We start from the raw sequence: 10,161 nt of genomic DNA, 5'->3' as shown, positions 1-10,161 counted from the left end.
TATCAGAAAAGGTACTGTGAAGAAAATCCAAGCACTTTTACTGTCCTAAAAGGTGATGACAGACACAAAAAAAAATAAAAATAAAAAAAAACACACATCATTGTAAAATCAATACATTCATCGTTCCACTCAGAATCTAAAAAACACACATCATTGTAAAATCAATACATTCATCGTTTCACTCAGAATCTAAAAGTAAATGCTTTAAAAATTATGATGACGATGAAAATGATAAAAAATATTTTTTTTTTGAACTTTAGCTGATTGAGTAAAAATAAATCATTTCCAAATCTATAATATTTTTTTGGGATAATGCATTTTAACTAGGTACCTATACTTAAGGAACCACTCCGTGCAAGTTACATAATGTCAATATGTCATCAAGACTCAAAGGGAACAAAATATCCCTATGTATCTTGACTTTGTGCCTAATTATCGAGTCAATATGATGTTGGGTTTATTTATTAATCTAGATTAGGTAAGATAAAGTTAAGTTTAACGAGCTTGTTCTGGGCGGCGCCTTTTGGCCATATCATTAATTTTACTTTTGCCGCCTGTAAACTATATGGTGGAAAATTAACAATTATTAACCGTATATAAAACAAGCTACAAAAGTATTAAGTAGGTACCTGGGTATAATATAAATTATAAATTATAATATATGAAATTGCTAAAAAATAAAATATATTTCACTGGTTTATTAAATCGCATGATTTTGAAAACAAACTATTACGAAATTCGTGTAAAAAAAACCCAATAATCACCATTGAATTCGTGTATAATGTTGAAGGTGTTTACGGAATTACTGATCTTTGGTTTATGCGAAAGACCCTCTGCGAACAGATACCTACCCAATGTTGAAGCCGGCCATCGTCTGTCTGCTGTGTGCAGCATATATCAGTCAACTGGATGGTACAGTCACAGAATTTCCACCACTTTTCGAAGACTTGATTAATTATATATTAGATGGCGTAAATTATGAGAAACGTCAGACGCGAGAAGAACGATACGAGTTGACCGAATATGATTTTATCATAGTCGGCGCCGGTTCTGCCGGAGCAGTACTGGCCAATCGTCTGTCGGAAGTAAGCGAACATGTCACATGATAATATTAATCACCTCTTACATTTTAAATATTATCTAGCCATCTGGGTACAGTATTACATTACCTATTACTATCGAATACTTCAATACTTCAAAGGGTTGTAGAGGGAGTGGGTAGGGGTTCAACCCCCCTATAAAAAATTTAAATAAATCCTATGTACACTACTGGAATAATTTTTGAAATAATTTGTTAATAATCGACCTGTAATTGTTCCTTAGTAGAAAGCTCATAAAAATAAACTTTAAAATATAGGTAGGTCACCTAAAAATTAAATTTGTAGTAAAATATATACCAGCTATAGACGAATGACGTTAAATTCAGACAGCCCACATCAGTTTATCAAAGAATGTTGGCTTCATTAGTAATGACCTAATCGTGGTCATCGGCACTCACATTCATCGAATTTTGAATCATCGCAAATCACAATACATGCTCAGGCAGTCAGGCTAGATTACAATGACGTACGAATATATTGGTATTGAATAACTTAACATAATAATATTGTACTGCTATTATGGCGCTTCAGACGAGAGTTTGGTGTTTGCGATTCAACAAATAATAATGCGAATCAACAGCTGAAACAATGGTACGCCTACTTGTTTTAGGTGCACGCGTGGAATGTACTGTTGATCGAAGCCGGTGAAGAAGAACATTTCGCGATGGACGTCCCTCTGCTAGCCAACATGTTACAGTTCACTGATGCTAATTGGAAATACAAAACAATGCCCTCCGATAATTATTGTATAGGTAATAACACTATAATATATTAATATCTGTGTATAGATAAAGAGTAGGTACCTTTAACAATGTTTAGTTGGTATCTACGACCTACCACAAACTAAGATATTATATAAATATTAAATTTATATTAAATAAATTCTACGCCTACCGTATATTTTATGAATTTATCAAATCGTCAATTTATATGGTACACAATCATAATCATCATAATCAACGACATTATTATATATCCAATCATTTAATATAAGGTACCAATACATTTTTTTATAAAAATTAACAAAACTGTCACAAATCTATAGTTAAATCATGAACTGAGATAACACGATCCTTAGATAAATCATTGATATGCCTAATAAAATGGTTAGTATGCGTTTGGACGAGTTATTAAAACATTGTAATTTTTAATATGTTTTGGTGAGTTATTTTTAAAGTGGTTAGATTCACTAAAAACATAATTTTCAATCAAAATGCTTTGTTTAATCCGTTATGTAGTAAAAATAATTTTTTTTTCAACTTTAATATCCATATCTGTTAGGTATACGCAACAAGTAATAACATTAACACTAACACTGTAATAAGTTCGCGTTTTTAATGCTGGAGCAAAACATCTTATGATATTGTGCCATACGTGATTATTAAGTTATGATTAATATCATATAAGTAATAATATAATATAATATTTTATCTTAATCTTAATCATTAAAATGTTTTCTTTTATATTATATTATATCGTGTCATACTCGCTCATACACAGTAAGGAATTCGCCCTAACACATTGTTTTTATTAAGCGCGTATGGAAGTAATTCGACCATGACGCATGACGCTGGATAAAATAACGATGACGTTAAATTTGCCTACACAAAACCCCTAAAAATACTACTAATGTTGATAAAATTTAACCTTTACAGGTATAAAAACAACAAAATCTGTTTATATGAAATAACCAGAATAAATAATTTTGATTCACAGTAATACTATTAAGTATATATAGAAAATAAACTCAATAGTAATACTAAATTCTTAATTAACTCCTTATTTTACATACACATGTAAATGTTTACTTTTTTCTATTATATACCTACAACTAATACCAAATCATTTTCAGAATTGTTTTATTAAACTTATTATGATAATAAAAAATGGTCAAGTAGTATTATTCCGAATAAATATAATATATTAGTAGCTGTTTTACAACTGATGGTTTTTTAACTACAATTTTAATAACAATTTCTAATAATTATAAATTAAAATAAATACAATTTATGAAAATATAATTATTATTTACTATTACAATGAAAAATTTTTTAAACTTCGTAACTTTATTTGTAGGATAAAGTTGTTGATATATAAATACCACAGTATAAATTTGGAAAAACTTTATAAAAAATATGTTTTATTTAACTTGATAATAAATTCAAAATTATACTAAGCTAGTGCTGTGTTAATGTAATGGGAAGGGTGAAATTGCTTGAAGACCGTTTTGTTTATACTTAAATGTCAAAAAAAAAAAAAATATATATAAATAAAATTTATTTTATAGAGGAAATTGGTAACAATTCACAGCCCCGTGCAACACATTTTAATCAACACGGCACTTAGCTGAGCAAAAAACATAAGTTAGAATTATTCAATAGGAATGTCTATTAATAATGTCTAACTTCAATGTTGATACAAATATACATACACAATACACATATTAAAAATATATAATAAACACATTTATAGATAATTTAATTACATTTGTTGAAAGTTGAAAAAGTAAAAGGACAATAATTAAGAGCTTGAGAATAATAATAAATATAGTAAAATGTTAAATGTATCCGATCAAGCAAAATTAAAATAAAATAAATATAATGGGTAACATACAATGACTAAATATTTTACTATTATGGTTACCCATAAAATGGCAAAAATAATAACGAATATTTCAAACCAAGATAATGGAACTAGAAGCTTATATAAGTTTTTGATCATGTTACAATTAACTTAAAATATAAAAAATGTAATAGAAATTGTAAAAAAAACAATTCTATTTAACCCCAGACATTTTTGATAAGACTTTAGTTAAATCAACACCAGTTAAGGCTTGAACAGCTGGAGGTAATTGTCCAACTAATCTGTTAACTTCTGCCGTTACATTACTATTTCCACTTAATAATACAATTTCCTCAGTTTTAGACAAAGGTGCGACTATTTCAGCAGCAATTTTTGGTAATGCATCCATAATTAAAGACATAACGGCTGCTTCTTCATATTGTTTAAATACATTTGCCTTCAACATCATACCTTGAGCCTCAGCTCTACCAACGGCTTCTATTGCTGATGCTTCAGCAAGCCCAATTTTCTTAATCCGTTCACCTTCAGCAGTTGCGACCTCAACTGTTTGAGTTCTAAAACAAATTATAAACATTAATTAATATGAGACATTGTATTTTTTTAAATTAAAAATTAATGTTATTTTACCTCTTTCCCTCAGCAATTGCTTGAACACGATAACTTTCAGCTTCGGCAGGCAGCCTAACAGTAGAATTCAATTCTCGTTCTCTACGTTCAACTTCCTGTACTTCAATTTCAATTAGTTTTTTTCGTTCAACTACTTCAATTTGTATTTCTTCATTTCTGATTTTTTGCCTTATTTTGGCCGCTTGTAATTCATATGCTAACTGTGCCTCAGCTTTTGCAGTGTTAACTTCCATATCATAATTAGCTTTTTGAAGCTTAAACATTCTTGAGTTATCTTCAATTTTTGTGTCTGTTCCGTATTTTACATCCATTGCCAACTTTTCACATTCAGCTTCTCTAATACCTGCATCACGGTTGGCAAGTGCAACTCCAATATCTGCATCTCTCTTCACTGCTGCAGTTTGTGATTTTCCAAGTGAAGTTAAATATTGAACATCATCAAAAACATCTTTTATTGTGAATGATAATATCTCGATCCCCATACGACCAACATCAGGTGCAGCTACTTCTCTTACAAGAGATGCAAATTGATCTCTATCTTTATACACTTCTTCGACCGTTAAAGTACCCAATATAGCTCTTAAATGACCTTCTAGAGTTTGAAGCACAGTTTGCTTAATTTCATTGGTAGTTCGACCAAGGAATTGCTCAGATGCTGTTTGTAAAAGTTCGTCGGCTTTCATTATTTTACACTGAGCTACTCCTGTTACAGTTAACGGAACTCCATGAACGGTTTCAACAGTATCGCACATGGGATTTAAAGTCATAACCTAAAAGATATATATATATATATATATAAATATAACATTTAAATAAATATAATTTACACAATTATAAGTTATGACCTATTATTATAATTACCTCAAGAGATAGATATTGAACATCTGTAATAAGCCACCAAGCCCATGCCCAGCCACCAACAACTGTTGTTCTCTTGGTTGATCCACAAAACCCTCCTAAAAATAAAATGCAATGTTTTAGGTCATATAAACAGGCAGTGCAATTTTCCAAGAGGTAAAGTAATGGGAGGTTCAAGCGTACTTAACTATATGATATATACCAGGGGTCACAAAAAAGATTATGATGGATGGGCTGAAGCAGGAAATGTTGGTAAGATTAAAAATTATACATAAAATATTTTATAAATATAACTTATTTTATTGAAAATATTTTAGGCTGGAATGCAGACGAAGTATTTAAATATTTTCTTAAATCAGAAAATGCAAATATCACTATTCAAGATTATGGTTTCCATCAAGAGGGAGGCTACCTTTCAATATCAGAATCACCATATAAGAGTAGGTTAGCAAAGTCATTTGTTCAGTCAGGATATGAGCTTGGATATCCTGTAAGAGATTTAAATGGAAAAAATCAAATAGGATTTAATTTTCACCAATTGACTATGAAAAACGGATTAAGACATAGTACCAACGTAGCGTTTCTTCATCCAATACGAAAACGAAAAAATGTATATATAAAAAAAAAAAGTCACGTAACTCGGATACTGTTTGATACAACTGACCGTAGAGCAATTGGAGTAGAATACTACAGAGGAAACAAAAAATATAGAGTTTTTGCACGCAAAGAAGTTATAATTTCAGCCGGAGCAATTAATTCTCCACAATTACTCATGTTGTCAGGGATCGGACCAAAAGATCACTTGATATCAAAAGGTATAAATGTTTTACGCGATCTACCCGTAGGCCGTAATCTAATGGATCATGTGGCTTTAGGTGGTTTAACATTTGTAGTAAACGATACAAGTTCAATTAAAACGCAAAGGGTTTTGGAAAATCCCAATAACCTGCATGATTTCCTAAAATATCACACAGGGCCTATATCAATACCCGGAGGAACCGAAGCACTGGCTTTCTTCGACTTGAATCGTCCTAATGATGTTGATGGTCATGCCGATCTGGAATTATTATTTATAAATGGCGCTGTTAGCTCAGATGAAACACTTAAAAAATCATTTGGCATTAATGATAACGTGTACAACCGTGTTTTCAAAAATACAGAACAAAAAAATACATACATGATATTTCCAATGATCATGAGACCAAAAAGCAAAGGATGGATAGAATTAAAAGACCGTAACCCATTTCGATATCCAGCGATTTACCCAAATTATTTTTCTGACGAAAGAGATCTAGATGTAATAGTGGCAGGTGTACGAAAAAGTGAACAATTATCACAAATGGATGCTATGAAACGTATTGATTCCAAATTATGGAATGAGCCCATACCAGGTTGTGAACATAATCAATTTGACTCAGACGATTATTGGAAGTGTGCAGCTAGACACCTGACATTTACTATATATCATTTGGCTGGAACATGTAAAATGGGACCATTAGATGATCCTACAGCTGTGGTGGACTCAAGGTTAAGAGTTCATGGGTTGAAAGGCCTAAGAGTTATTGATGCCTCAATCATGCCTGAAATTATATCCGCGCATACTAATGCACCAACTATCATGATTGCTGAAAAAGGATCAGATCTAATTAAAGAAGATTGGGGTATTATTATTTAAGCTTAGATATTTAAGAATGAATTAGGTAGGCCATTGTCTGTGATAAAAATAAAATAAAATTTTCATATAAAATTTATAATAATTTTCTAATGTTTTAAGATACGTTTTGTATTATATACATATTTATATTAGGTGCATTTATATTTTATAGGTAAATGTTTTTATATTATACTTGTTAGGTAGCCATTACAATTTTTTTTAGATAATTTAAAGAGCCTAATCAAAGTTAATAAAGTAAATCTATCTACCAATCTTAATGGACTAAAAAAATTAAACAGGTATTGAGATATTTATCAATTACCTACATTTTACGGTCCCTGTTCAAGAATTATGTTTAAAATAAAACAGATTTTCGTCTTATTTATTTTAATAGTATTTGCTAATGAGGTAATTGTTACTGTGTAATACCCGTTAAGAGGATGTACGCTGACATCCTCTAAAGAAACTGGATGGTACAATTTGATGCTACTAGAAAAATTTAAATAGTCTTTGATCAGCGGTAAATCATAATATGATATTATATTATTATACCGTATATCATACGATACTAATGATAGAACCATAAAATCGACAAATGACAATTATCGATTCTATAGATTAGCAATATTACCGTAATAGATATAATATTAATAAGAATGCAAGAATAGGTACCATATTAATATATTATACTTAAGAGGACGCCACACCCGCATGTGTTGTCTCAGTCTTACAAACGAGTAACATACCAAACTTACGCTCAGAAATGCACATTCTATGCCGTTAGCTTAAAAATTATAGTGAATGAAACTTGATGGAAAAAACATTATCTGTGTTTTTTTGAAAGTTTTTTTACGATAATTCAGTTTTTAAGTGAGTTATGAGCATTTTTAATTTACATTTATTATACACGCATAACTCACTTAAAAACTGAATTATAGTAAAAAAACTTTAACGGTAGTACTTGATTTGAACAAATCTTTAGGTACCTATAGTTTAACGGGAAGAAGTAAAATAAGGATGCTTTAAATTGGTTAGATACAGAAAAAAAATAATATACTTTTTATAGTTCACGTTAAACTAGGATTACTCCGTATGGTGCCACCTATACCACACTTAATGAATTATTGTAAAATTAAACTTATTAAAAAAAAATACACAAAATAACATTACTTTACAGTTCCTATATATGGAACCATATTTTAAGATTGAATGGCGTATATAGAAATAATTTTTGGGGTGGGCTATAGTAGATAGAAACTAGCAAGTGATCTATTACTTAGAGACTACTGTCTACTATATATTTAACAGTTTCTATAAATATATTCGTATTTTTTATTTTTCAACAGGCTTCGAAATATTATAACTTATAATAGTAGGCAGGGGTGGATAGGCCCATAGGGAAAAAGGGATTTTCCCTGTGGGCCCCCATCTATGTTTATGTTGGGGGGGCCCACTCGGGTCTACACTTTGTTTTTTTGCAGAATAAAATATTCACCAAATAGGAATAGTTTAAATTTATATAAATTATTATTACTTACTGTTATTTTCAACAATATAATAATAGCACGACAAGTCAAGAATTAAAATTTTTATATTAAATAAATAATAATAATAATTAATTTTTATTATAAATTTTATTTTCTCATATGCCGTTTCCCCAGCCCCTCACCAAACTAATTCATTTCCGCACGAAACATTTTATTTATAGGTAAAGGTGTTAGATTGAATATCTATGCGAGCGAAGTGACCAAATTTTTTTTCAGTTTGGGGGCCCCTTCAAATATTTCCCTGTGACATAAATACTACCTATCCACCCCTGATAGTAGGTACCTAATAAAATATATTGTTCTATTTGGGCAGCCCACTGTAATAAGATTTCAAGCTTTATGTATGAATGTATGTATGACTATTAAAAATGTTACGCAATTATATTTAACTACAAAATAATTTACAAATATTTGAGATAATTAAAATTTAAAATTCTATATTCAATTACACAGAAAATAAATATTATTGATTTACACTTAGGTTTTTCAAATTTAAGTATTAACATTTTACAATGAACGTAATAGGTAAGTATTCAATCTTACAGTTTTAAACCAAACACTTTTTTATCGGCATTTATAGAAAAAAAAATTTTAAATGTCTAAATTAATTATTTATTTATTTAAACTTGGCGAGAAAAAGCCCATTTAAGATATAATACAGTATTTGGTATTTACATTTAGTAATAAATAATAATATACGTATTAATATTTAATATATATGGATACAAGATAAGTAAGGTGGGTAAGTGGATGTCGCTCTGCTGTACAGTAGGTACAAGTGGGTCACTGTATAATGGATAGTATTAAATTTGAATTCAATGATGTAATATCAATATATAAGAAAAACGATTCTGAGCGGAGACGGTTTGTCAGTCTAGGTATTATACATACCTTTTATAGGTAGGTATACTTATCTATAGTATTAAAAAAAAATTGACCTATAATAGGTATTAATAATAAATTCCAAATTAATCATATCACAATATCCATCAGGTAACGCGTTATACATCAACAACAAACCGTGGTACTATCATAGATATTTAATAGTATACTTTAGAAGTTTCAAGTACCCACAAATAATATTATACAATCATTACAACTACAACAAAATAAATAAAATATTTATTCCAGGTTTTTTAATATGTAATTTCGTCCAAAATTGAATTTAAAATGACTATAAAAATAAACTGTGCTTACGTATTTCTTAGAATTTTTGGCAACATAATTAAATATTTACATTGAAAGTTGTTTTAAATTTTCAATCCTTAGTTATAAAAGTTGAACATTTTATAAATTTTTAACTACAAAATAATTATTCAATTTTAAATTTGATAAATTTTGTCAAAATTTGATCTTTAAATACTTATAAAAAAAAATTGTGCCTATGTATTTTTAATATTTTTCAACTGATATTGTAGCAATTTATCAGGAGCCTTGTATTACATTTTTACACTTTTTGGCCCAACAGATAAAACTTTATTGATAATTATAGAAAAAAAACTAAAAAAATTGAAAATTGAAAATGTCCATAAACAGCTCAAAAAGAGTCAAAATATTTTCAAAATTGTATGGTGTATAGGAAATGCTAATATAAACATTCAGTAAAATGTTCATGTATCTACAGTTATTCGTTTTTGAATTACAACAAAATAAGGAAAACGCTACATGAGAAATCGAGTGAATATCCAATGTTGTAAAAATTTGAATTTCAAACGATCATAAAAATTTAATTTGACTTTCTTATAGATATTTTTTGTTCAACAAAGGTAGATAATCGTATAAGGAATCTTGT

General features: G+C 29.2%; 2 protein-coding genes across 3 annotated transcripts in view; one reads left to right on the top strand and one right to left on the bottom strand.

The window, feature by feature from the left end:
- LOC100161006 (glucose dehydrogenase [FAD, quinone]) overlaps window positions 1-7,203 on the top strand; it is a 27,618-nt gene extending 20,415 nt beyond the window's left edge. For both annotated transcript variants that reach the window (XM_016805971.2, XM_001951004.5), the window contains exons 2-5: window positions 791-1,085; window positions 1,711-1,852; window positions 5,292-5,420; window positions 5,486-7,203. In XM_016805971.2, coding sequence (XP_016661460.1) covers window positions 855-1,085; window positions 1,711-1,852; window positions 5,292-5,420; window positions 5,486-6,843 — 1,860 coding nt within the window. In that variant the 5' untranslated portion in view covers window positions 791-854 and the 3' untranslated portion in view covers window positions 6,844-7,203. The remainder of the gene's footprint in view (window positions 1-790; window positions 1,086-1,710; window positions 1,853-5,291; window positions 5,421-5,485) is intronic.
- The window catches only part of LOC100158945 (flotillin-2), a 14,543-nt gene continuing 7,380 nt past the window's right edge, over window positions 2,999-10,161 (bottom strand). Inside the window, exons 2-4 of the mRNA XM_001952242.4 lie at window positions 5,172-5,266; window positions 4,311-5,080; window positions 2,999-4,237 (exon numbers count right to left, since the gene is read on the bottom strand). Of these exons, the coding sequence (XP_001952277.2) occupies window positions 3,877-4,237; window positions 4,311-5,080; window positions 5,172-5,266 (1,226 nt within the window). The 3' untranslated portion in view covers window positions 2,999-3,876. The remainder of the gene's footprint in view (window positions 4,238-4,310; window positions 5,081-5,171; window positions 5,267-10,161) is intronic.

Source organism: Acyrthosiphon pisum, chromosome A3 (genome assembly GCF_005508785.2).
Source record: "Acyrthosiphon pisum isolate AL4f chromosome A3, pea_aphid_22Mar2018_4r6ur, whole genome shotgun sequence".
NCBI classification, from domain to species: Eukaryota; Metazoa; Arthropoda; class Insecta; order Hemiptera; family Aphididae; genus Acyrthosiphon; species Acyrthosiphon pisum.
Note: the sequence above shows the minus strand (reverse complement) of the source record. Positions and strands in the feature narration are given on the sequence as shown.